At 35.0% G+C, this 27,439-nt stretch overlaps 3 protein-coding genes across 3 annotated transcripts; all 3 read left to right on the top strand.

Annotated features, from left to right (window-relative positions):
- Positions 1-909: 909 nt before the first annotated feature.
- On the top strand, positions 910-1,845 carry LOC122111206 (olfactory receptor 2G3-like). Its single transcript, XM_042683932.1, has one exon. It carries the CDS (start codon positions 910-912, stop codon positions 1,843-1,845), a length of 936 nt encoding a protein of 311 aa, XP_042539866.1.
- Positions 1,846-10,922: 9,077 nt separating this feature from the next.
- On the top strand, positions 10,923-11,852 carry LOC122111205 (olfactory receptor 2G3-like). Its single transcript, XM_042683931.1, has one exon. The coding sequence runs from the start codon at positions 10,923-10,925 to the stop codon at positions 11,850-11,852; it is 930 nt and encodes a 309-aa protein (XP_042539865.1).
- A 10,258-nt stretch (positions 11,853-22,110) lies between these two features.
- On the top strand, positions 22,111-23,055 carry LOC122111427 (olfactory receptor 2B2-like). Its single transcript, XM_042684259.1, has one exon. It carries the CDS (start codon positions 22,111-22,113, stop codon positions 23,053-23,055), a length of 945 nt encoding a protein of 314 aa, XP_042540193.1.
- Positions 23,056-27,439: the final 4,384 nt, after the last annotated feature.

Raw genomic sequence — 27,439 nt, 5'->3', positions numbered from 1 at the left:
AGAGAGGGTATGGCCAAAATTTTAGTGTATATCCTACAAAATTAAGAAAAGTGAAGGAAGGGGGATAGGTTGGAAGGGATGGGTTGGAAGGGATGGGTGAGAATATTAAAAGGGGTGACATTGGATCAAAACACATTGTATTCATAAACTGTTTTGTTAAATGGGAACTCCTTTATGCAACTACTTAAAGATAATTTTTAAAGGAAGTAGGACATTATTGATCTTCCCTGTATACTGAAATACATCTGCTTCTGACTCTGTATCACTCTGATTAAAAAATCCAGTGTAAAAAGTATCACATCCTACTTTATCGGTGAGACTTAAAAGACAAGAAACATATTCTATTTGCTTTCCTGACTAATGCCTGACTGCATTCCAATTTATTTTGTTATGAATAGCCACTCAAAATACTTTAAATAATGGATAATTAAATTCATCATATCAATCATCTATATGTATATACATATATACCCATACACATAGAGGACTGATGATATATTAGCTACATATTGTACAATTACATATGGATATCATTATATTATATATCATATATAATTTTGTATATAATTCCTTCTTTTGTATCCAAATCAAATATATATTCAAATGTTAAACTTTTCTTAGGTAGATTATCTTCAATAATAACTATTTAAACAATGTGGAGGAAAGAAAGTGAGACAGTAAAAAAATGTACAATATGTCAAATGTTAATTGAGAAAAAAATGACACCAAAAATGCCTTTGTGTTTAAGAATATCTTTTTAGTAGTCACTTATTTCTTCTCTGTGTAACTTCAAAGCTCAAACCCTCATCTAAAACTTTATGCCAAATATTGTAGATAAACAGTAACAATGCTTTCTCTAAACTGAATTCTCCAGGAATTCCCACCTTTTTCTCTTGCCTTAGAAGACAGATGGAACAAAACAATGAAACTTCTTGGGGCGATTTTATTTTGCTTGGCTTCTCAGACCAACCTCGATTGGAAGTTATCCTTTTTATAGTGGTTTTGACATCCTACCTTTTGACCCTTGTGGGCAACACAGCCATCATCCTGGTATCCTACCTGGACTCCAAACTGCACACCCCCATGTATTTCTTCCTCACAAATCTCTCCTTTCTTGATCTTTGCTTCACTACCAGCATTGTCCCTCAACTACTATGGAACCTGAAGGGACCAGCCAAGACCATCACATCCACTGGCTGTGTCATCCAACTCTATGTGTCCCTCTCCTTAGGTTCCACTGAATGTGTTCTTCTTACTATTATGGCATTTGACCGCTACGTGGCTGTGTGCAGGCCTCTCAGTTACACTACGATCATGCACCCATCATTTTGCAAGGCTTTGGCGGGAATAGCCTGGCTAAGTGGAGTAGGAAACACTCTTATCCAAGGCACCATCACCCTTAGGCTTCCTCGATGTGGGCATCGTCATCTCCACCACTTCTTGTGTGAGGTGCCTGCCATGATCAAGTTGGCATGTGTGGACATCCATGCAAATGAAGTCCAGCTCTTTGTGGGTACCTTAGTTCTTCTCCTTCTTCCTATGGTCTTGATCTCAATTTCCTATGGATTCATTGCACAAGCTGTGATAAGAATCAAGTCATCCCAAGCTTGGCGCAAGGCCTTAGGAACATGTGGTTCTCATCTACTAGTTGTATCTCTTTTCTTTGGGACCAGCTCAGTCATATACATTCAACCAAACAAATCCTACGGTCATAACCAGGGCATGTTCCTCACACTCTTTTACACTGTTGTAACCCCCACTCTCAATCCCCTCATATATACTCTGCGGAACAAGGATGTGAAAGGAGCTCTGATGAGATTGCTGAGGAGGGAACAAAAATTCTAATGGAAAAAAGTCAGGAAATGGTGGCCTTCTATTCTGGATACTTAATAATACAATGTTAAAGAACAACTTCCAAATACACACATGTACCACTTACTTATCTCTCTAACTGTACATCATGGCCACTACTGTCTCAAAAAAGAACATTCAAACTCCAGTTCTATCATGGAAACTCAGTGTCACAGCTCAAAGCAGATAGTAAAAGTGGAAGCTTTCATAGATCTTTTCCACAAGTATATTCCAACATACATATTAAAGAGCTAAAAGAGTGCTTACTGGTAAATTTAAAAATTAAGACATACAGACTCATGTGAGATCACTGTATTTTTAATTGCAAATGAACCCAGTTGTAAAATCCTGCAAATATTTTGTATATATTATCTCTGTTCTTTCATAAAACAATCGCAACAAAACTAAACTTGAAAATGTAGGATGAGCCTAGCACAGTAGTTCATGCTTGTAATCCTAGCTATTACGCCAGGTGAAAATGAGAAGACTATGGTTTCAGGATAGTCAGGAAAAAAAAGTTTATGAGAAGCTCATCTCAAAAATAAGTGGCAATGGTGGCATATGCCTGTCATTGCAGTGGTTGCATCATCTGGACAAAAAGCAAGACCCTATCTCAAAAGAAACCAGTGAAAAATGGCTAGAGGTATGACTCAAATGGTGGAGTGCTAGTCTACCAATCGTGATGTCCTGAGTTCCCAAACCAGCACCTCAAAATAAAAGAAAGAAAAAGTAACAGTGCCTGTAAGCAAAGCATTAGATCTGTGAATCCACGTACAATGCCACTGAGAAGAAAATGTAAACCATAATTTTGATAAAAATTAATAAGAATATTAAGTCATTGTGAATTATCAGACAGCCATGTAATATTAAATACAGATATAATACAATTTCAGATGGATAAAGGCTCTCCCTGGGTGCAAAAATTCCTATTCAATTCTGTTTGACACTTGTTTGATTTACTGAGTGTCTTGATTGCTGTGACTGGAAGGTTTGTTCTGCTCACTAGCTGTGCATAATCTTTTGCTCTTCACATGACCTGTGTATTCTTGTGTATTCAGTCACTTCATACCTTTATATTTTATGCAAAGTGTCAAAAAAAGTCAACTATGGCACTGTTAATTGTCAACTAAATCTTTAAGATTACTCACTTTCCCAAAATAGTGTGACATTCAGAAAGTCTTTACATTCCTCATCCATCCCTCCCTATATGTACTTGGATGGTTGGTTTACCTTGTTTTGTATTTTATATTGTGATATATTTGATTTATTTTTTCCTGGAAACACTGAAACTAATCAAAATTTCTCTCCATAATTTTTTGTATGAGTATTAATGTTCACTTTTGAATCTGTGTTGTAATGAACATGATTGAGATTTTGAGTTAGAGTGGTTAGGCTCAAAGGCCAATTTTACCTATCTCATTAACCTAAGTAGTACTTAAAACTTGTTATGTCAAGTCAGTTCATCATATATGGCAGGTTATGTCCAGACAGGTGAGAACACTTTTCTACCCTCTATGGCTGTTAGAAAAGGTAACTCTTATCATCCAGACAGAGTTTAGCTTAGCACCTTTTACATGTTAATAATTGCTCTCTACTTCTAAACCATTTAAGTGATCCTAAACTTAATGAATTGGTGCCTTTTACCTAATTGATTACATATTTAGTCACTTCTTAAGATCATTCTAACAATCTTTTTATATGACAAATTAACTCCTTTCCTTTGAAAGTCACAATAAACTTTAACTCGGTCCTGCATTACATTTAGATCTACTTTCCATTCACAGACAGAAACTCTTCTCTAGCTTATCCTCTATATCATATTAACCCATCTTTTACCTAACATTGTCCCAATTCAGACATTCTTTCCTAACAAAGACTGAAAATATATAGCTCTGAGCTGAAATGGGATGGTAGCTATGTTTGACCTGGAGAACAGAGTTTTAATTCAAGGACCATGGGTGCCTTCAGTGTGTAATAACTTTCTACCACAAACATTAACACTTCATTCACAGAGCTCATGTGGCCTTCTCCTACCTTCAGAGTTTCTGTGACTAAGTTTTCCAGATGTTATTTTTCATCTTATTTATCTCAATGATAACTTCTATTATTCTACAGGAAGTTTCTGCCATATGTGATGATGCTAGTTTAATATTAAATGGCTCCCAAAATGGTTATGGAATCAATACAAAAGTAATGTAAGTTTTTCAGGCTCTCTACCATCTTTTTAAAGTTTGTCTATCTTCCTCTTAACATACTCACTTTCATCCAACACTCAATTTCCATAGTTTTTGAAGTTTTATTAACTTAAGCATGTTATCCACTATTTCTCAAAAGTCAAAATTATATTTTATCTATTCTACAAAGATGTCCTTACCACTTGATCATTGTCTCTGTTGTGTGTTGTTATATGATAGTGTCATATGAGTAATTCAAATGTCTTTTTTACATCATAAATACAAATATGGGAAATAAATAGAAAAGACTTTATAACTGAGATGATTAATGATGCCAAATGTACATTTTTGAGAAACTAGTAAAACTGGAAAAGTCGTTAGCAGTATTCTACAAGATGAAATAGAAGAAACCAGTAGCAACAATGTAATAATAAATTGAGATATTGTTATCAACTCTGAGAAGAATCAAAAAAGATTATAGAACAGCATGAAGAATGGCATTGTAGCAGCATATTGTAATAGAACCTTAAGAAAACATATCTGTTCTACTGATCTTAAATGACATATATATATATATATATATATATATATATATATTTAACAGATTAGAGGGTTTTTTTCAATTACATTTATTATCTTTAAATCATTGTATGAGGAGTTACTATTCAACTTGTCATTTTATGAGTATAATACATCTTGACCAGTATCACCCTGTTCATCATTCTCCCCCATAGAGTTTTTCTAACTAATCACTGCTATAACATTATGTTATCATTCTTGTGGACCTCAAATTTTATGACACATTTGATTTAAGATCTAATACTTTGATTAAATAATTTGTCTCCTGTATCTGCTATTTTAGGAATTGTGTTTGTTTAGTGTTAGTCTTAGAATAAATTCAATTTGGGCAATATGTATGAGTTTGGGCCAATACATATGATTTTTCAAAATAATTTATAGTTTGAATTCATGTTAGCATATAATTCTAACTACCAACTCCCTGCTTATTTTGTTGATAAAGTTATACTTGATCAAGAAAGTATTTGAAATTTTCCTTTTATTTTTCACACTTCTAACATATGTAAAAATTTCCTATTGACATGCTGAAACTAAACCAAGATGAGTTAAACCAACCCATATTAAGCATCGAAATAGAAACATCAATAAGAGACTTCCCATCTAAAAAAAAGCCCAGGACCAGATGGATTTACAGCGGAATTCTCCAAGGTCTTCAACATAGAACTCACACCAATACCCCTCCAACTCTTCAATGAAATTGAAAGTGAAAGTTCACTATTCAAACTCTTTCTATGAAGCCATCTTAACCCTCCTCCCAAAATCAAGCAGGGACTCATCAAAGAAAAAGAACTATAGACTCATTTCTTTATATATGTATATATATACATATATATTTGTAAAAACACTGTACACAGGGGTTACAATTACATGAGTAGGGTAATGAGTACATTTCCTATTGAGTATTGTTACCTCCTCCTTTGATTTTCCCCTAACATCACTTCCCTCCCCACCCCCTCAACTTCTCCCCCTCACCCAGCATTGTAAAGTTCATGTCCTGTATATATCTCATCATCATAATGTAGACCCATTTTTTTGATGAACATCGATGCAAAAATTCTCAACAAAATTTTGACCAATCAACTTCAACTACTCATCAAAAAGATCATACACCACAATCAAACAGGATTCATTTCAGGGATGCAAAGCTGGTTCAATATATGAAATCAATTAATATAATTCAGCACATCAACAAGGGCAATGATAAGAACCACATGGTTATCTCAATAGATGCAAAAAAAGCATTTGACAAGATCCAACACCTCTTTGTGATGAAGGCTATTGAAAAACTAGGAATTCATGGAACATTCCTCAATGTAATAGAGGCTGTATATGAAAAACCTACAGCCAGCATTATACTTAATAGTGAAAAGCTAAAGCTGTTTCCTCTATACTCAGGAATGAGACAAGGATGTCCATTCTCTTCAATTTAGTATTAGAATGCCTAGCTACAGCAATAAGACAAGATGTAAATTTAAAGGGGATCCAAATAGGGGAAGATGAAGTAAAACTCTCTCTCTCTTTGCAGATGATATGATCTTGTATTTAAAGAATCCCATGGACTCCACGCCCAAATTATTTGAAACTTTGACAAAGTTGCAGGCTATAAAATTAACCCTAAAAAATCAATGGTCTTTCTGTATGTATGACAACAATGAGAAGAGTATGGTTAAAATCAGGAAAGCAATTTCTTTTGTAATAGGCCTACAAAAAAATAAAATATGTAGGCAGTAACTAAAGAAGTGAAGGATCTCTATGATGAAAACTTTAAAAACCTGAAAAAGGAAATTAAAGCAGAACTTAGGCATTGGAAAAACCTCCTCTGCTCCTGGATTGGGAGGATCAACTTCATGAAAATGGCAATTCTTCCAAAGGCTATCTACAAATTCAATGCAATACCTATCAATATTCCAACCTCATCCTTCAATGAAATAGAAGACGCAATCCAATAATTCATATGGAACAATAAAAGATCCTGAATAGCAGAAATGAACCTTAGCAGAAAGAACAGTGCTGGAGGAATATCAACACCAAATTTCAAACTCTACTACAAAGCCTAGGAATCAAAACAGCTTGGGACTGGCACAAGAATAGACCTGAGGACCAATGGAATAGAACTGAAGATCCAGAAATGAACCCACAGACTTATAGCCACCTAATCTTTGATAAAGGAGCTAAAAAAAACAGAATGGAAGAAAGACAGCCTCTTTAGTAAATGGTGCTGGCAAAACTGGTTAAACACCTGTAGAAAACTAAAACTAGATCCTTATAGATCACCCTGCACCAGAATCAACACCAAATGGATCAAAGACCTCAAAGTCAAAGCAGACACCCTGAAAACATTACAGGATGGAATAGGAGAAACCCTAGGTCTTCTTGGCACAAGCTGAAATTTTCTTAATAGACACCCAGCAACACAACAAATCAAAGAAAGGTTGGACAAATGGGATTGCATGAAACTGCAGAGCTCCTACATGGCAAAGTACATAGCTAGCAAGATCAATAGAAAGCCCACGGATTGGGAGAAGATCTTCACTAGCCATACAACAGACAAGCGTTTCATATCTAAAATACACTTGGAACTCAACAAATTAAATCCTCCAACAAGAATTCCTCAAAGAAACAACTGCGTGATAAATAAGTGGGCTAAAGACTTAAAGAGAAACTTCATTGAAGAGGAAATAAGAATGGCCAATAGACACATGAAGAAATGCTCAACTTCTCTAGCCATAAAAGAAATGCAAATCAAAACAACATTGAGATTCCACCTCACCCCAGTTAGGATGGCTATAATCAAGAAATCTAATAACAACAGATGCTGGAGGGGATGTGGCCAGAAGGGAACCCTATTGCATTGTTGGTGGGAATGTAAACTTGTTCAACCACTTCGATCATACTAAAGCTACCAGCACAACTATGTTTATCTGTTTATCACAGCATTATTTACCATAGCTAAGATATGGAACTAACCCAGATGCCCCTCAATCGATGAATGGATCAAGAAAATGTGAGATATCTATCTATCTATAGATATAGATATAGGTATCTATATCTATCTATCTATCTATCTATCTATCTATCTATCTATCTATCTATCTATCTATCTATCTAGGAATTCTAAGCCTCCATCAGAAAGAATGACATCACCCCATTATAGGAAATGGAAAGACTTGGAAAAAATTATATTAAGTGAAGCAAGCCAGGCCCAAAAAAACATAGGTCCAATGGTTTCCCTTATTTGCAATAACTAGTATAAGTTTAGGACAAGCAGAAAAGGTCAAAAGTTATGTACATATGACTATATAAGATGATTTTAAGTGAAATGAACCCCAAGATAGGGACACAAATGTTTTTTTTTTCTTTCTTGCTATTGTTTTTAACATATTTATAATGTACTATGTGATTTTTTTTTTGTTTCTTTGGTATGTTCTTCCCCCATGGTATAGCCCCTGTTTTCACTGTATTTGATTCTGGTGCCCTGCATCTTGTATATACATTTTTCTAATTTGGGGAGAGGAAGGGAAAAAGAGAAATGCTTAAATAGGGATACAGGTTGACCCATTGTAACAATGAGATGTACAAGACACTATGTTGAAAACAAACTTTACAACCTGGGCAGTGGGGGAGGGGTAGTTGGGGAGAAAAAAAAAAGAAACACAAACTTTTAAAAAAAATTTCCTTAAAGTTTACTTGGGAAAAGACTAGAAACTTGAGCAGGTACAACACACAAAAAAAATCGCTTAATACCTACCATTCAAAATGTAATGAAATAAACTGGTCAGCCTTACTTGCCATTGGGGAGCGCCAATTAAAATAACAATGAGATAGTAAAATGAAAATAATAGAAAATATTGAGTGTGTGCATAGATATGGAGCATGTACTGGTATAAATATGAAATATATCTAATATACACACTAGTTTCCAAAGTTGGTAGAGTCTGCTAAAACTGAAGGAATGAATAATTTATGACTAGGTAATTCTATCCCAAAATGCAGTAGCAAAAAATATTTACACTTTCATTCAACCAAACATAAACATGAAAATATCTATAACAGCTTTATTCATAAAATATAAAACTCAGAAATACTTAAATGCTGTGAAACCTACAGTGGGAAAAATTTATAGCATTCATACAACAAAACACAAAATACTGACTAAAAAGACAGAAATAATGCAATATATGATGGAAATTTAACATGGAAACAACTAAAATTAAAAATCACAATCTAACAGCAGAAGTTAGGCATCTTAACTTGTTTGGCCAACATTTTAAAAATATTAGAGAATCAGAGAAGCAAAAAGATGAATATCTTGCAGAATAACTTCCTCAGACAATTTGGATACTACAAAGCCTGAAGTTAATTGGGAGATCTGTGTCCCTGGGACATTCTTGAATTCACTGGTCTGTGTCCTCTGACAGTCTCTTCTGATTTGCTGGTCTTTAGGGATCTGCGGTCTCAGATAACAGCTCTGACAGCACACACATGGAACTCAGCCACTGGTTTGTGAGCTTACATTATAACTAATTCATCACTATTCGTGCATTTTATGGCTACATCATAGGTATGATTCTTAAATTTAACAGCAAGTTGAGATTCTAGTTTTAGAATCTCATCTGAGTAAAGGAAGCTAATATGGATAAAAAGTTGATGTTAGATTTTTTCACCCAAGTGAAAAATCTAAAGTAAACATATTCTGGTGAGTAAGAAACTGGTCCATGACTGGTCTCTCATTGCATTCTTTGGAGGTTTATGTGTGTGATTGTGTATTCAAGTGAATGTAGGAAGTCTCATTTGACAGAGATAAGCAGGATTAGAGCAAGTATGGTATGTCTGACATTATTTCATTCATTTGATAGGAACAAAATGACAAAATGGAAAGTTATGCATGTAATTTAGGTGTTTGTGTTTATGTATATTTCCAACTGTGAGAACATTTATGAGACTTAGAACTGTATAGTTAGTATGTGTTATATAATGTATTTATTACTTACTAATTATATAATAGCATATTATATTGTATATTTATGCTATTGTTTAAATACAATTATATCCTATATACATATACATATTAATATATTAATACAATTACCATTGCTATTATATCTACATATATTTGATCCTTCACATTTTCTTCTTATTACTGTGCTTTTCCCCTTTGCTGATCACTCAGGGATTTCATGAAATTATTGGTTATTGGTATCCAGCTTTTCACCCAGCCCTGTCCTTGACTTAGTTCAGTAATAGTTTTTTGTGATAAATGAAATTTATGTAAGGTATCAGCATAAGAGAATGCTTTCATATATTATTCAATTAGTTTTTGCATATAATAAAATAATCACGTGATTGAAATTATTATTAGGGATATTGTTATCCTTTAAGCCTGGAGTAATTTTTACTTATACCCTGTAGGAAGTGTCTCTTGTCTTAAACATGAGATATAGTTTGGTCTTTATGCATATGCACTGAACTGGGGAATATATTTTTAACTATTGTGTGTATAGCTATTTGGAGTTTTAAGAAGGTACCCTTTTAGTCTTCTTGAAATGTCTGAGGGCTTGCTGCACATTGGGACAACCTCTTTCATCTCTTGAAGAACTCTCCTTGTGTTGAAGCCTATTCAGATTCAGCCACCTTTCCACCATACAAGATTGGAAAACTGACTTCCTTCCCCAACACCACAAACCAAAGGAGGAGAATGGTTTGTTCTAAACACAGTGCAAAAAATTCACATACTTACTATGATGGCAGACTAACAGTGAGTAATTCATCCCTAAGTGAAAAATGCTTCTGAAATTAAGTGCCCATATAGATAAACATTTAGATATAAGTGCAATATTTTGATTTTGATAATAGTTTGACTTTTTACAGTAACAAATCAGCTCTAGAAAATGTGATTCGAATAAACAAATCTTCAAAAATATTTCAGTTTAATGTTTATGAATGAAGAATGGAGATGTTAGTTATATGTAATTTGCTTATATCAAAGACATTGAAGCTTACATTTAAAAATTTAAATAATCGAAATCAGCATAAAGGACTTTTTTTATTCATTTAACATTCCTTTTCTTAATTTTCTTCTAAGGCAAGTTTTCCCTCAGATTCTGATATCCATCAGTGAGGAAAAGCCTTCGTTTCTAAAATAGCCTTCTGTGCTGTTCTGCAGACTCTGAAAGACACTGTGCCAAAATTTACTCCTTCAGACACTATAATTAGGTCCATCATAGTCAATGTTTCAAAGCAATATTCCATGGTGGTTGATATTCAGCTACCTCTTAACTCTTGTAATATCTTCTTTCTTATTTACATAAGGAAAGGAGCATGACCAATAGCAGTACAAAAGAAGGCTTCATTTTGGTGGGCTTCTCCAAGCAACCAAGGCTGGAAAAGATACTCTTTGCGATAGTTTTGATGTCCTATCTGCTTACCTTGGTGGGAAATACAATAATTATTCTCATCTCCTCCATAGAGCCCAAACTCAAAACACCCATGTACTTTTTCCTTACTCACCTCTCACTAGTTGACATTTGTTTTACCACCAGTATTGTTCCTCAGCTGCTGTGGAACCTAAAAGGACCAGCCAAGACCATCACTAGCCTGGGCTGTGCCATCCAACTGTATGTCTCCCTAGCACTGGGCTCCAGTGAATGTGTTCTCCTGGCTGTCATGGCTTTTGATCGCTATGCTGCAGTATGCAAACCTCTCCACTATGCAACGGTGATGAACCCACAGCTGTGCCAGGCCCTGGTAGGTGTTGCCTGGCTGAGTGGTGTAGGAAATGCTCTTATCCAGGGTACAATCACACTCCGACTACCTCGCTGTGGACACCGCTGGCTCCATCATTTCTTCTGTGAGGTACCTTCCATGATCAAGCTCGCCTGTGTGGACATCCATGCCAACGAGATCCAGCTCTTCGTGGCTTCATTAGTCTTGCTCCTCTTCCCCTTAGCACTGATACTGACATCGTATGGATACATAGCCAAGGCAGTTATAAAGATCAAGTCACTCCAGGCCTGGCGAAGAGCGCTGGGGACCTGTGGATCCCATTTGATGGTTGTGACCCTTTTCTACGGAAGCATCACTGCCGTCTACATCCAACCCAACAGTTCTTACGCTCGCACTCATGGGAAATTCATTTCTCTCTTCTATACAGTTATGACCCCCACCCTCAACCCCCTCATTTACACACTGAGGAATAAGGAGGTGAAAGGAGCTCTGGGAAAACTATTTCACAGAGATCTAGGTGCATGAAAATGAAGCCGAGTTTAACACTGGTCAATTCACCTAACAGGCACATTGTAGTCTTCGCCATCTACAATAGTGGGTTTCGCTTGTTTTCAAAACTGTCTTCTCCAATCGTTTCCCAGGCTTCTTTTGGATCCTGTGAAAGGCAATTTTCCTCCAAAGTCTTTGATGCCTCTCACTCACTTCTCACTTTCTCTACTTTCATTTCATTTATTTTCCCTTCCTCCTTTTCATCTTCTTCTACCTTTTATTTCTTCTTTTCTTCCAATTTTGATCCTGCATTTTACAACCATTTCCATAATGGTTCTACATTTTTATCTCTTCCCTACAATATTCTAACAATTGCTGACAACAACTGTCTCCAAATAGACTGCTCTCATTTTTCACAACAAAAAACTGTCCTCTACCTTTAGGGGGAATATCTGGCTCAGGACTGAGGAAGGGAAGGGGAAGCTAGTAACAGCAAAGAAAATTTGTAGTGCAGAACCCCAGAATAGCAGTGGAGGCTTATAAAAGATAAATACTCTGCCTGACATCATAGAGAGGCTAAAATCAAAACAATCCAAGTATTTACCTAAAACATGGACATCCGCATAGCTCATATAGCCAGTTAAGACTTCTTCTGATATCTGTTATCAAAGCAGAGAAAAGCACTAGTCATCATCAAAAAAAATAAAAGCTAAAATCAAAAAGCCTCTAGACTTTACCACCACTGCTGAGATTTGACTGCCTTATACCAAAAGTAGAAATCATGGTAGCTGCTGAATTTGGCATCCTTTCCTTAATATAGTTTCCTCATTCTACTCTCAGAACCCAGGCAAGCAACTTTATCACTCTCGAGGCCATTTTTTTTTAATTGTGAAAATACCGTACAGAGGGGTTACAATTACATGGACAAGGTAATGAGTACATTTCTTATCAAGCATTGTTGCCTCCTATTTTGTTTCCCTTCCCATCCCTTCCCATCTCTCCCCCCAATCCCCCACCCAGACCAAAGTTGTAAAGTTCGTTTTTGATGTCTTGTACATCTCATTGTTGCAATGGGTCCACCTGTATCCCTATTTAAATGATTTGTTTTTTTTTCCCTTCCCTTCCACAAATTATACCAACATCAAATACAATGAACCTGTTTTCACGGTATAACCCCTGTTACCATGGGGGAGGGACATACAAAGCAACAAAGAAATCATTTTATAAATATGTTAGAAACAATCACAAGAAAGAAAAAACATTTGAATCCTTATCTTGAGATTCATTTCACCTAACATCAACTTATCTGACCTTTTCTGCTTGACTCAGATATATACTAGTTATTGCAAATAAGAGAAACCATGGGACCTATGTTTCTTTGCGCCTGGCTTACTTCACTTAATATAATTTTTTCCAAGTCTTTCCATTTCCTAACAAATGGGGCAATGTCATTCTTTCTGATGGAGGCAGAGAATTCCATTGTGTATATGAAGCCATTTAATACTGATGGAGAACCTTTAAAAAATCTACATAAAAAGACTCAAGGAGTACTGACATTTGTGTTATGCCATGAAGTGTCTTCATTCGCATGGCATGAAATCCCATTCAGCAGCAAGCTTAGACCAAGGCTGTTTGCTCTCCATATTTCTGAACAAAGCAACTAACACAGACATCAATATTAATCTGATCAAGGTACACCGAATACATATATGGACATGTCAAAATTAAAACTCCTTATACAACTAAATGCTAATCTTTTTTAAAAGGAAAAGAAGATCAACTACAACAACATAAAGAGAAAACTTCATGATCCTGGGATTTTCATTAATGGGAGACTTTTCATTGTTGATTCAAATATTGCTACTTGTTAATAAATAATAATAAATTCTACATGTGTATTCCATCATTCCATTATGTTCTGAATGTTTTTGTTACATAATGCATTATTTTAGTGTATATTAATTGGATAGAGTAACAGGCTTCTTTGTGACATTTCCTTACTATGCATACATGTATTCTGATCATATTTACCTCTCTTTACCTTTATGTCTCTCTCTCTCTCCACATTTCCCCTTTCCTCATTCCTAATCATCTCCTTTTTTCTTCTATGTAAGGTATTTCCTCTCAGACTTCATACATGAGAGAAAACATATGATACTTGTTTTCAGAAAGGGTGATTAATTCAGCTGAAGACACCAAGAAGAAATATACACATCTGTCCTGTGATGCACCAAATCATTTTGCAGGCCTTATACAGCTTACAAGCTGAATGTTCCTTAAGCAATCCATTTGCCTACTAAAACATTGAGTATATTCTTCTTTATGTCTGAATAAACTCCAATGTGTTTATATATCACAATAAAATATCTGTTGATCTGTTTATGGGTACCTAGGCTAGTTCCAGAACTTGGATATTATAAATGATGAAAAATATTCATAATATGTGCAAGATAATTTTTAATCTATTGAAGAAATATTTTAGCCATTGCTCTGATTATTTTCTAACACAGTGTTATGTCCCTTTGTATTGTTATTTTAACTATCTCTATATATCTCTGCCTCTCATTGTTATTATGACAGTATATAGAGGATATAGACAGTATATAGACAGATATAGAGGAATAGTAAATACACATTTCTTTTAGATTCTTTTTTTTTTTTTAATTGTGAAAATATCATACAGAGGGGTTACAATTACACGGGCAAGGTATTGAGTACATTTCTTATCAAGCATTGTTGCCTCCTCCTTTGTTTCCCCTTCTCATCCTCCCTCCCTCCTGCCTTCGCTCCCCCCACCGCCCTACCCGTGGCCAAAGTTGTAAAGTTCGTTTTTTGACATAATGACTTGTGCATCTCATTGTTGCAATGGGTCCACCTGTATCCCTATTTAAACGATTTGTTTTTTCCCTTCTCCTCCACAAATTATACCAACATCAAATACAGTGAAAACAGGGGTTATATCGTGAGGGAGGGTCATACATAGCAACAAGGGAATCATCTTATAAATATGTTAGAAACAATCGCAAGAAAGAAAAAACATTTGAATCCTTAGCTTGGGGTTCATTTCACCTAACATCAACTTATTTGACCTTTTCTGCTTGTCTCAGACATATACTAGTTATTGCAAATAAGGGAAACTATGGGACCTATATTTCTTTGGGCCTGGCTTAGTTCACTTAATATCATTTTTTCTAAGTCTGTCCATTTCCTAACAAATGGTGTAATGTCATTCTTTCTGATGGAAGCATAGAATTCCATTGTGTATATATACCACATTTTCTTGAGCCATTCATGTACTGAGGGGCATCTGGGTTGGTACAACAGATGCTGGAGGGGGTGTGGACAGAAGGGAACCTTACTGCATTGTTGGTGGGAGTGTAAACTTGTTCAACCACTTTGGAAAGTAGTATGAAGGTTCCTCAAAAGACTCCACATAGAGCTCCCCTATAACCCAGCAATCCCACTTTTGGGCATTTACCCAAATGATCACAAACAAGACCATACTAAAGCTACCAGCACAACTATGTTTATTGCAGCATTATTTACCATAATAAATGCACATTTTAAAAGATAAGTATAGCACATTTGACTTCAGATGCATATCTTACTTTTAAAAATAAATTTGCATCTAAAACCATTGAGTTTAAAAATAAACTGGTACAGGAAGGAAAATTTGATTAAGGTATGATGTTGATTTATTTCTGATTTTACTTTTTAAAATTTTTATTGCAAAGGGGATGTACAGAGGGCTTACAGTTACATAAGTCAGGTATTGAGTACATTTCTTTTTGAACAGTGTCGCTCCCTCATTTTCTCTCTGTTTTTCCCTTCTGACCCCACCCCCCACTATTTCTGACTTTAAACATATATTTATAGTTGTAATCACACTCTAAATAGGATCCTCTGGAAACTGCTTATGAAGGATACCAGTGTGTTACTGTTTTGCTCTTTGTATTTATAAATATTAACCATCATCAAAAGTATAAGACAAGAAAAAAACACTGAATAAGCATGTTTATGGTTTACACAAGTCCTCCTAAAACCCCTCAATTGTCTCTTTGTTTTCTATCCTCAAGATATTGCATATCCATGTGTGGATCATTTCTGTAGATGTGCATAAGTATATTTGTTTGTGTATCTATATTTACCCATACTATATTGTAGGGTTTTTTTCCTCATTAAGTATCTATAGAGAGACCAATCTAATTCTGCAGCAATAGACTTGTTTCATCATCTTTAATGAATGGGTAATATTATACTATTAACATATAATTAACGTTAGGTCAAATACTTCATCTAGTTCTTTATTAGCACACTTAACCTTGTAGTGAAGGTCTTCATGCATCCACTTGTGCATGACTGTGTGGGAATCTCTGCCAGGTGAATGTCTACAAATATAATTGCTGTACCTACAGTCATGCTCATTTTTCATATGTTGCATATTTATAAATTGCTTTCCAAGAAGGCTAAAGCAAAGTAGCTATCCAACATGCTAGAAAATGAAATACTTTGTTCTTTGAAAATTTAAGTAAAAATTACATCATTTTGTGACTTTATATTTCTTATCTACATAAGGTGACACATTTTAATCACATATTTGAAAGTCATGGAAAAACTTTTCTCTTGGTCATCTGTTGTTGTTTCTGGGAATTCTGGTCTCTCATGACAAGCATGTATACAGTGAGAATCTTAGCTTTTTTGTTTTTCATGTCTTAGACACTTTGGAAGTTTTTCACTTTTTGTTTTAACTTTATTCATACTTGTGTTTTAGGAATTTTACTCTTCTGTACCAAAGACATGAATTATTTTAAAGCTATGAGATTTTAGTGATCTTAGATGGAATGTAGATCTTTTGCTAAATATTATCTTATTTACAATTGAAGTTTTAATCATTACTCTGAAGGAAAAAATTTAATTTATGCATTTTGCAAAGATTAATGTGAGTTGACACAATCAAACTCATAAAAAATTTTTCCTTGTTACCTAATAAGTGGCTATGCAATTTCAGTTTATTTCTCAAGATGTATATCAAATCATCTCAAAAATTATTTCATATTATATTTTTAGGTTAATGAAATGCAAAATCTGATATTTGAGGTTATTTGTTCCAGAACACAGATTTTACAAACAGTCTTCTTGGTTTCATATCCATTATTTTTCTACTTGTCCAGAGTCAGATGGAAGGAAGGAAGAAAGGAAGGAAGGAAGGAAAGAAAATATAATAGAAATAGTAGAATGAAAGTTGTTGAATTTTAATTTTGATTATCAAGGTAAAGAGTTTGGATTGATTATGCTAAATTAATTGGAGGAGGAGAAACTTGATCAAATTTGAATTCCTTAGTTTGTGTCCCAGGTTATGATCTTAGACAATTCACTTGATGTTTTCTGTTTAGAATAGCCACCATCTAAATATGAATAATAAAATGTACTTTGCTAATTTATACAGTGATGGTGCCTACCAAATAAATTAATATGTTACATTTATAAGATATTTCATATATTAACTATAGAAAGTAAGGAGCCATTATAGGCAGAAATGTGGAAAATTGATATTTTGGAAAGATTATCACAGCCATGTGAAATTGTTCCACTTTTCTCAAAATAGTAAATACTTACAAATCGAAACTTGATCTGTTTTGTAATCTAAATTATTAAGAATAATTTTAAAAAACACGCCAGGCATCAGTGGCTCATGCCTGTAATCCTGGCTACTCAGGATACTGAGATCTAAGGATTGCAGTTCAAAGCCAGCCTGGGCAGGAAAGTCCATGAGACTCTTATTTCCAATAAAAATTAATGAGGAAAAGCTGGAAGTAGCTCTGTGGCTCAAGTGGTAGGGCACTAGCCTTGAACACAAAGAGGCTCAGGGACAGTGCCAGACCCACAGTTCAAGCTCCTGGACCAGAAAAAAAAAAAAAATCCATACTGACAACCCCTGAGACAACCCCAGGTCTTCCTGGAATTGATTAAATTTCTTCTTTAGTGACTCGCCAAACTTGCTTGGCAAAGTTTGCATTTTGACAGGAATATTTTATTACTTTTGAGGGTTCCCCACCCTCTAGTCCCTCTGGTTATTTTCTCCTGGACATATTGGCGGCAGCAGGTACTAATTATGCTGAGTCTCAGAGGCTAAATACAGGATGAGTTTAAGGCGGAAATGGCATGGGAACTCATGGGAAATCTCCCTTATGTATCAATGAATTCTAAGGATAGCCATAAATTGGAGTTGGTTTCTTAAAATTGACTTTTCGGCAGGTCAAAGAGTACTTAGTCAGTTGATTCTAAGAAGAAATTCAAACACAAACCAGTCTGAATATCATGTTTGAGCCACAGGTCAATCTTCAATCATTCTTCATCCTTATGTTACAAACTCAACCAATGGAGGGATCACATCCTAGAAACAGGTAAATTCAGAGATTTGGGAGGGAAGGTGAATCACAGTTACCTTGTATTGGTCATGGCCTCATAAGATGGGCTAAAAGGATTACTCATAGCCAGAACCACAAAATAAAACTTTCCTTAGACAATGAAAAGATTGTTAGTTGTCTGCATTTTTGCTTGAAGGCAGAGAAATGCTGCTCATCAAATTTTCAAAAATCTATTATTCAAATATTTGTTTCTGAGTTTACTAACTCCATCAATTTGGGCAAGTGCTATAGAACCTGATGTTTACACTAGCCCAAGCACCATATTCTGGAATTATCAACAATTAACTAGCCATGTGACAATTAGCTCTGCTTTGGGGTGGGGAGGATATATACATATATATATATATAATAAAGAATAGATGACAGCTAAGATAAAGTCTCTAAGATTCCTAAAATCCAAATCATTATCCTATATACATGTATGTGTATGCATCTAGTATATATATATGTATATATACATGTACATATATATGTATGTATGTTTCACCAACAGGCAGAAGCTTATGAATCAAGACACAAAAGCAGCAACCTATGGAAGCATTCACAAAGAGCTTGATAGACCATCTCAACTAGTGGTAACCTGTTTTGTACCTGAGTTTGGTCAGGAACAATGAAAATATATAATTCTTACTACAGAGGCTTATGATAGGACCAAAGTGTGTATGCCTGTGAGGAGCATAAAATTACATCTAGGCATGCCTGTGTGTATAAAGTTATATATAATCTATATGTGTGGAAAACCTAGTGTGAGCCTTCTGGTTTTGTAAATACTTGTTACAGCGTATTTTATAATAAGGAGAGCTATAAGGAAAATACTTGTATGATAGTTTATGTTATTGACTTGGGAATCTTACACCTTCATTAAAATATCTTTAATTTACCTTTATTGAAAAGGTAATGTACAAAGGGATTACAGTTAGATAGGTCAGGTAGTGAATACATTTCTTTTTGAGCAGTCATTAAAATATTCTTAAGTGTGCTCTTTTATCTTTTTCCCCCTTGGTTGACTATTTAGGTTACAGATTTGGAGATATTAAAATATTGAGTTTTGTCTGAAAGGTTTACCATTCTGAGTAAATTAAAGGTTGCTTAAATTTATGCATATCTGGAATAAAAGAATCATACAGGCAAGGCAAGGGATTAAAACCATGACTAATATCTAAAAAGTGAGTCCAAAATTGCATGAACATAGAACTATCAGATCAGTTTTGTCTTAATACATTTTATCTGACTATTGAGAAAGTTAATGAAGAGTGAATTAAAAAGTAAAACTAGATAATAATGGTCCCTTCAGATAGTTTGTTTCCTGCTTTCTTTCATTCCTTTGCATACCCCATTTGCTTGAGACCCACAGATCTCCGTCTCTCAGCTCCAGTTTCTCCCCCTCGTGGGGATTTCCAACATATTTTTACTTCCTATTTAGGTAAATTAAGCTCTACTAATCCCTCTAATTTTCTTATGTAGTCAGAAAGGCAAGAACTCCCCATAGTCCTTTCCAGGCAAATAAACTGAATTTCCTGTGTGAGACTTTTGCCTTCAATCTTAGTTTCCTACTGTATGTTCAAAATCATTCCATACTCACAGAATTGACAGATACTCATCTAACCAAGCATTATTATCTCTATTCATTTATTTTTTCTCTCTGGTGCTTTCCTCTAATTTTCAGTGTATTTATTTAGTTGTCTGGTAAAGTTGAAGATCACGTCTTACTATGTAGCTCAGATTGCCTTAAGTTCACTAGGCAGCACAAGCTGACTTTGGACAAGTAATCCTCCCGCCCTCATACCCTTCAGAGATCTAAAATCACAGGGATAATAGCACCACCCTGCCTTAGCTCTACTTTTTTAGTTTACCTATTGTTATTCTTTTATTACTCATTTTATATCATTATTATAAATATTTCATATCAAGGCATATATCAAAGAATAACATTATTGTTCCCTTAGAATAATGAATAAAGAATTCATAATGATTCAAGCTTATCTCAAAAGTAGCATTTAACAGAAGAAACAAATGATTGGGACTATTTGGAGAGAGATGGTATAATATATGAAGACTATAAGAATGATATGACATTAACTTAAAATCTAGGAGAAGAAACATGGCTTTCTTGAAAAACAAAAGCATTATCTGAGTGCAGAAAAGTGAATAATGAAATTCTGAAAGGAGCTATAGCCAGATATTAATTCACACGGATGAAGGTGCCGTTCCACAGTTGTTCTTCTGAGGATTCTCATTGAACAAGGCATTGAGTTCTAACTGAGGGATATCATTGTATAAGTAAGATATTCTCTACAATATAGATGATATATTCCACTGAGGATCATAGATAAGGCAAAATTTGGGTCAAATGCATAAATAAAATAAGAATTTGTCTCAATGTTAGAGTAAAATCTGTTTCTACAATAATCCTCTCATTTGACAATGCTAGCTGTCCCATTTCTTTGAGACTATAGCTTGATTCAAAAGCCTATATCCAAGGCTGTTTACCTAAGTATAGAAGTCTAACAAATATAAATTCAGATTTATAAAGGGTAGAACAATCGGTCACTGTAGTCATTTTTCAAAAATTATATCATAAAGGAATTTTGTGGATTAGATGAGAGAGAGTACACAGGCAACAAAAGTGTTAGATATAGAGGAATTGATACATCAGACCCAAAAGAAATGAGTTAGGAAATATTTTCTTATGTGCTTATGAAAATTTTATGGGATTAGAAATTCAATACAGCTTTAGATTTCAAAGAAATACATATAGTTGGAACTCTATCCAGTGATTTATATCAGAGATTAATTTTTAATGTTTATCCAGATCTATTTAAAAAGCTTTTTTTAGCAAGCAAATTTCTAAAGCCTGACTATTCTCTTATCCTGTTGGAATTTTTTTGTTTTCTTTGCCTTGCTCTCTCTTTCCCTCTTCCTTCCGTTTCTCTCTATTTTAGTGTCATTTTAATGGTCTTTTTATTATCTTTAATTAGTTGTACAAACAAATTGCCATTTAACAAAGCAGCTTATGAATACAATGTATCTTGATCAATGTCACCCTTTCGAACATTCTCACCCATCTCTTCCAACCCACCCCTTCCCTCACTTTTCTTAATTTTGTAGGCTATATATTGGATTCATGACTGCATTCTCCCTGTTCCTTCTCCTCTTCTTTCATCTATCTTTCTCCTAGGTTTTTTTTTTTAGACAACAACCATTAATGCTTAGAAGGGGTAAAAAAAATATCCTGACACACCATCTTCTCATCATGCAGGTTTTATGAAATTCTCCAGTTGTGTCCAGTTGTGTTTATGAAATTCTCCAATGTGTCTGGACAAGATCAGTGTGATAAAGATGAACATTTGTCTTGGCTGTGGCTCTTCTGCAGACTCCTCTGCCTTCTTCCTCCTATCCTTTCTGCAAGCTGTTTATAAGGAAGCTCTATCATTTCCCCATTGTTTTAATCCACACTGTGTTGTCAACCACTGACTACCTATCCCACACAGTACTGATGACAGCACTACTGAAGTTTTATAGGAAAAAAACCGATACCAAAATCCAAAGAGAGGGAGTAGTTAACCAGAAGCCACAGTTAAATAAGCAACATTTCTGAGCTACATTGCTGGTGCTTTATTTGTTCTTTTCTCAGAAACCTTCGATACTTCATGGACAATACTAACCTCATTTTACCATAATCTGGATAGATGTATGAACAATAGCATTTTATCATTGAGATGTAGGTACAAATGGCAGAGATAATGAGGATTTTATCTCAGCATCTCTGGGCTCGAATCCTCGGTGGCTTCTCCTTAGCACTAATACCCATCCCCAACAGCAGATATTTAGAAGTCGCAGCTGTAATTTCACCTACGAATGCCACCATGTGGACTGGCAATCAGAGCTCACAAGATGATTTTATCTTATTGGGATTTTCTGACCGCCCTTGGCTAGAGACACCACTTTTTGTAATCTTTCTGATAGCTTACATCTTTGCCCTATTCGGAAATATCTCTATTATACTAGTTTCCCGCCTAGATCCTCAGCTTGACAGTCCCATGTACTTTTTTGTATCAAATCTAGCCCTTTTGGACCTCTGTTATACAACCAGCACTGTCCCACAGCTGCTGGTCAATCTTAAAGGACCAGAAAAGACCATCAGCTATGGGGGCTGTGTTGCCCAACTCTACATTTTTTTGGCCTTGGGTTCTACTGAATGCCTCCTTCTGGCGATCATGGCCTTCGATCGTTACGCAGCCATTTGCAAGCCCCTTCACTACCCAGTCATCATGAACCAGAAACGATGTATCCACATGGCCTCTGGTACCTGGATTAGTGGTTTTGCTAACTCTCTTGTCCAGTCCACTCTCACGGTGATGGTCCCAAGATGTGGACGGAGGGTGATAGACCACTTCTTCTGTGAAGTTCCTGCCCTTTTGAAACTCGCATGTACGGATACGAGTGTGAATGAGGCTGAGCTCAATGTTCTTGGGGCTCTGCTACTCTTGGTACCACTCGCTCTCATCCTGGGCACTTACGTGTTTATTGCTCAGGCAGTGATGAAAATCCGTTCTGCTGAGAGCCGCTGGAAGGCCTTTAATACCTGTGCTTCACATTTACTTGTGGTCTTCCTGTTCTACTTTACAGCCATCAGTATGTATGTCCAGCCTCCCTCTAGCTATTCTCGTGACAGGGGTAAGATCATGGCTCTCTTTTACGGCATTGTCACACCTACCCTCAACCCATTTATCTACACATTGAGAAACAAAGATGTGAAGGCTGCCCTGAGAAGAGCACTGACCAAGGAGTTTTGGGTGAAGACACGATGACAACTGTAAAGATGGATGGATGCTTTCACCTTTCAAATAAAATGTTAGATATGGAACTGGTGTGGAAACGATGCATTCACTGGCACAAAATCCTAAAGGGACCAAGAAAGAAGCAAGCAACTCGGTGAATCCTAGACACCACTTTTTCACTTAAGAGAATGCCATATCCCTTCCTCCTCAGTGGAATGTTTTATAGCCCTTTGCCATAAACCAATGAAAAAATATCCATATTAGTCTGTTTCTAGACAAAAGAAAATCAGTTTAGTTAAAGTCAATATCATTGTCTGAAACAAAATTTAAACATCAAACTCATCATAAATATCCCATCTACATAGAGTCCAGACTGATGTACAAGTTGTATGTCTTCATGGAATAATCATTTGTTACCTTTGATTATAGTTGTCTTGCTGCCAAATGTACATATTGATATTTGCCTTAATTAAAAGTTTGTGTGTATGTGTGTGTGTGTGTGTGTGTGTGTGTGAGCGAGAGAGAGAGAGAGAGAGAGAGAGAGAGAGTGGGGAGAAATTAGATTATATTTGAATGTGCTTTAGATTATTTCTCTGTTAGTAGTGAATTTAATAATTAAAACTGTACCTGTGTCCCAAAAGGAAAATATCAATAAAAATATTAGTTCTCAGTATAGTTCTTAATAATTTTTGCTAATTTATAAAACCACAAATAAGCACTAGCAATGAGTTATTATCATACTTTAATATGCATCCCTAAGATTTCTTTTAGAAATATAACTTTCCAGAATTTAAATGGACTGTAACTGTGTCTAATCAGTTTTATTTATTTTAGTTCCTTGTAGTTATTCCAAAATAATGGATTAAGATCTCTTTATAACATATGCCTGGAAGTCTTAAAAATTATCAAAATTTTGAGTATCCTACAAGTGTGTTTTATTTGAATTTTTAACTTGGGGAAACAAATAAATATGTTAGTGGTATGAATTCTGAGATCTAAATCTAATGAGTATGTGAGTGAAATACTGATTATCTACCTGAGTCCAACACTACCAAAAATTATGAAACATTAGGATTTCAAATATTGAAAATATGATCTAGTGCAAAAGATGTATAAAATCTCTCCCTCAAGGAAGTACTTTATCAAATGGTAATTATGATGCACAATGTATTTCAAATAAACTTCTCTGTTTCTCCCCAGATATAAATGGGACTTGTGCTTTTCCTTAAGTTTCACTCTTTTTCATGACACTAATTAACCCAATCATGTGAGCTTTTATTTCCTCAAATAGATCCTGTTTTGAATATCTCACCAGAATAGCACTTCCTTCAACACAAGTCCTTCTCAAGCCATAGAGTATCTGTGTCTGTATCTTCTCAGTACTGAGTTGTGGACATGCTAAATATTTGATAAACAGGCCCAATATAACTGGACCTGGAGTTGCCAAAGTTTTTCCTAAAGGTTCTTGTAACAATTTCCTATCTGCCATCCAATAATTGCAAGGCTTACTTTCCATCAATGAAGTCCACAGAGTCTTAATACTTCTCTGTTGGCTCTAAATGGTAAGACAGATGTAGCTGAACTATCAAGAAAAGGCCTTTGGAAATACTTTTGTAAATCCTGGGTTATAACGAACCCCAGTATTATGATTTTTTAAAATCACATTGTGTCTCCTAATTCATGACTCATTCTCTCTTGGAACTCATATCTATATGAAATAAAATGTATCTTAAATGCATTAATAAAAAATTCTGTACCGATTAATTTAGTCAAGCAGTGCAGTTCTCGATGGCCCTGTGTTTTAGATATTTGGCAACACTAAATAAAAAATGCTGCATGTTCTTGTATTGACCTTATTTAGAAGCCTAGGCCAAATTCAAAGGAAGTGAATATTGAAACTATTATTTTATATTGGAATAAGCAAGGGATAAGCATTAGTGGCACTTCACAGTCTTCTCAATTTGTATTTCTCTGGTTGATTTGTTATCTCGAACATTTTTGTGTGTACTTGTTGACCATTTAATGTGGTCTTTATGAATTGTCCATTCAGATCCTTTGACCGTTTCAAACTATAGTATTTATTTTTTGATATTAAATTCTTCCCACTTCATTATACAATCTACATATTAGCCCTGTTCCAGTGAAGTTTTCAGATAGGTTTCTCACTTTGTAGTTTATTTCTTCATTTTGCTGATTGCTCTCTTTGCTGTGCATAAGTTTTTAGTTTTATGTCCAAAAGTACTAGCTTTATGTAATATCATTTGCATATTTTTGCTTTCTTTACCTGTATGTCTTGTAATCTTATTCAAAAATTCCTTGTCCAAGTTAATGTGAGGAAACATTTCTACATGTAAATAAAAGAAAGGAAAAAGTAGAGCATTCAATTAGATAGAAGGAAGTCAAATTATACATGCTTGCTGATGAAATTGTCATATTTATTGTAAATCCTATACAATCCTCCAAAAACTGTTAGAACTGATGAATAATTCAATGAAGTTGCAAAGCTAACATAAAATAAGCAATAGCTTTCCTATATGTCAATATACAGCTGTTTTGAAAAGATAAAAATTAACCCCATTCTTAATAGCATATATAGTGTATATAATACTTATATGATATGTAATATATTTATACATAAATAATTTTTTGTCAGTCATGAGGCTTGAACTCTGGGCCTGGGCACTGTCCCTGCACTCTTCATCTCAAGGCAAGTACTCTACCACTTGAGCCATAGCATCACTTCCAGTTTTCTGGTAGTTTATTGGAGATAAGAGTTTCATGGACTTTCCTGCCCAGGCTGGTTTTGAACCATGATCCTCAGATCACAGCCTTCTGAGTAACCAGGATTACAGGCATGAGCCACCCATGCCTGGCTTATAAATAAATAAAAATTTAATTAATATATAAATATATCTCAGAATAAATTTAACAAAAGGGAGGTGAGAATTTCACAATGAATACTACAAAATATTGGTCAAAGAAAATAAATATTGCTAAATGCCCATACTACCCAAAACAACCTATAGAGTCAATACAATTCCAATCAAAATATCAGTAACATTCTCCACACAAAAAGAAAAAAATACTAAAATTTATAATGAACCAAATAGACCCTTAAATAGCCAGAACAATCCTCAGCAAAAAGAATAAAGCTGAAGGCATTGCACTCCCTGACTTTCAAATATACTACAAAATAACAGTGACTAAAACTACATGACACTGGCTTTTAAAAAAAAAAATGGCTCAACGCTAGCCTTGAGCTGAAGAGCCGAGGGACAGTGCCCACGCCCAGAGTTCAGGCCCCTCGACCGGACTCAAAAAAAAAGGGCTCAATGGAACAGAATTAAGGACCCAGAAAATCATTCCGTGCCTTTATAATCCTCTCTGTGTCTCTGTCTGTCTGCCTCTGTCTCTGTCTCTGTCTCTCTCTCAAGGGATCAAACCCAGGACTCTTGCTGCAGACATTCTCTACCACTGAGCCTTATTTTTAAAACTATTTTTAAACGTAAATGTTAACTAATGCATAAAAACAAAATTTTAAGTAATGTTTGATGTATGTACAGATTCTGATGTTTAAATAAATACCTTCTCAAATACTTACCATTTCTTTTGGTGGTAAGACTTAGGGTCTCAGGCTTATTAAGCAAGTATTCTACCACTTACGAACCCTTACACTTGCATTTTTTGTGGAAAAATAAGTTGTTACATATTTGCCTGTGAATAATGTCAGATTGAAATCCTCCTACCAGTGCTTCACACCTATTTAGGATTACAAGCATACATCATGCTCAGCTTTGGGAATGGGAGGTTTGTGATCTCACTGACTTTTTTGCTAATTTGGCCTCACATTATCATCTTCCCTACCTCTGCCTCCTGAGTAGCTGGGATTACAAATGTTACCATTTCTTTATGATGATAACTAATATTATAACTCCTGAGCTATACCGTAATTGTTATTTATAGTCACCCTACTGCGCAATAGCCTACAATGAATTCTTTCTTCCAACTATAACTTAGTACCCATTGGCTAATCTTTTAGTACCCATTGGCTAATCTTTTCTCATCTACTCTTTGTACCCGCTAGCAACCAAAACTCTGCTCCTCACACCATCAGATAAGATTTTTGAGGTTCCACAAGTGTGAGACCATATGTGTCTTTCTGTATCTGGCTTACCTCACTTAACACTATGATCTGCAAATCTAGACTTGTCTCCTATTGCTTATAATAAAAACTCAAAATGGATTAAACCAAATGTAAAGGCTGAAATGTAAAGGGTCTATATATAATTTTTTATAATCAAGTGTCTAGATGATTTTTAACATTTTAATTGCTTTCATTACTAAGAGAGTTGATCTATTGAGGGTTCATTTTTTGTACTGTTTTTAATTGTAAAAATACTGTACGGAGGGGTTA

This window comes from Dipodomys spectabilis, unplaced genomic scaffold (assembly GCF_019054845.1).
Source record: "Dipodomys spectabilis isolate Male_0828 unplaced genomic scaffold, ASM1905484v1 ptg000085l, whole genome shotgun sequence".
Classification (NCBI taxonomy): domain Eukaryota; kingdom Metazoa; phylum Chordata; class Mammalia; order Rodentia; family Heteromyidae; genus Dipodomys; species Dipodomys spectabilis.
The sequence above is the reverse complement of the archived record's forward strand: the minus strand, read 5'-3'. Positions and strand labels throughout refer to the sequence as shown.

Excerpts from the sequence above, each read along its gene's own strand:
- LOC122111427 (XM_042684259.1), top strand. The coding sequence starts at position 22,111 with ATGTGGACTGGCAATCAGAGCTCACAAGATGATTTTATCTTATTGGGA.
- LOC122111205 (XM_042683931.1), top strand. The coding sequence starts at position 10,923 with ATGACCAATAGCAGTACAAAAGAAGGCTTCATTTTGGTGGGCTTCTCC.
- LOC122111206 (XM_042683932.1), top strand. The coding sequence starts at position 910 with ATGGAACAAAACAATGAAACTTCTTGGGGCGATTTTATTTTGCTTGGC.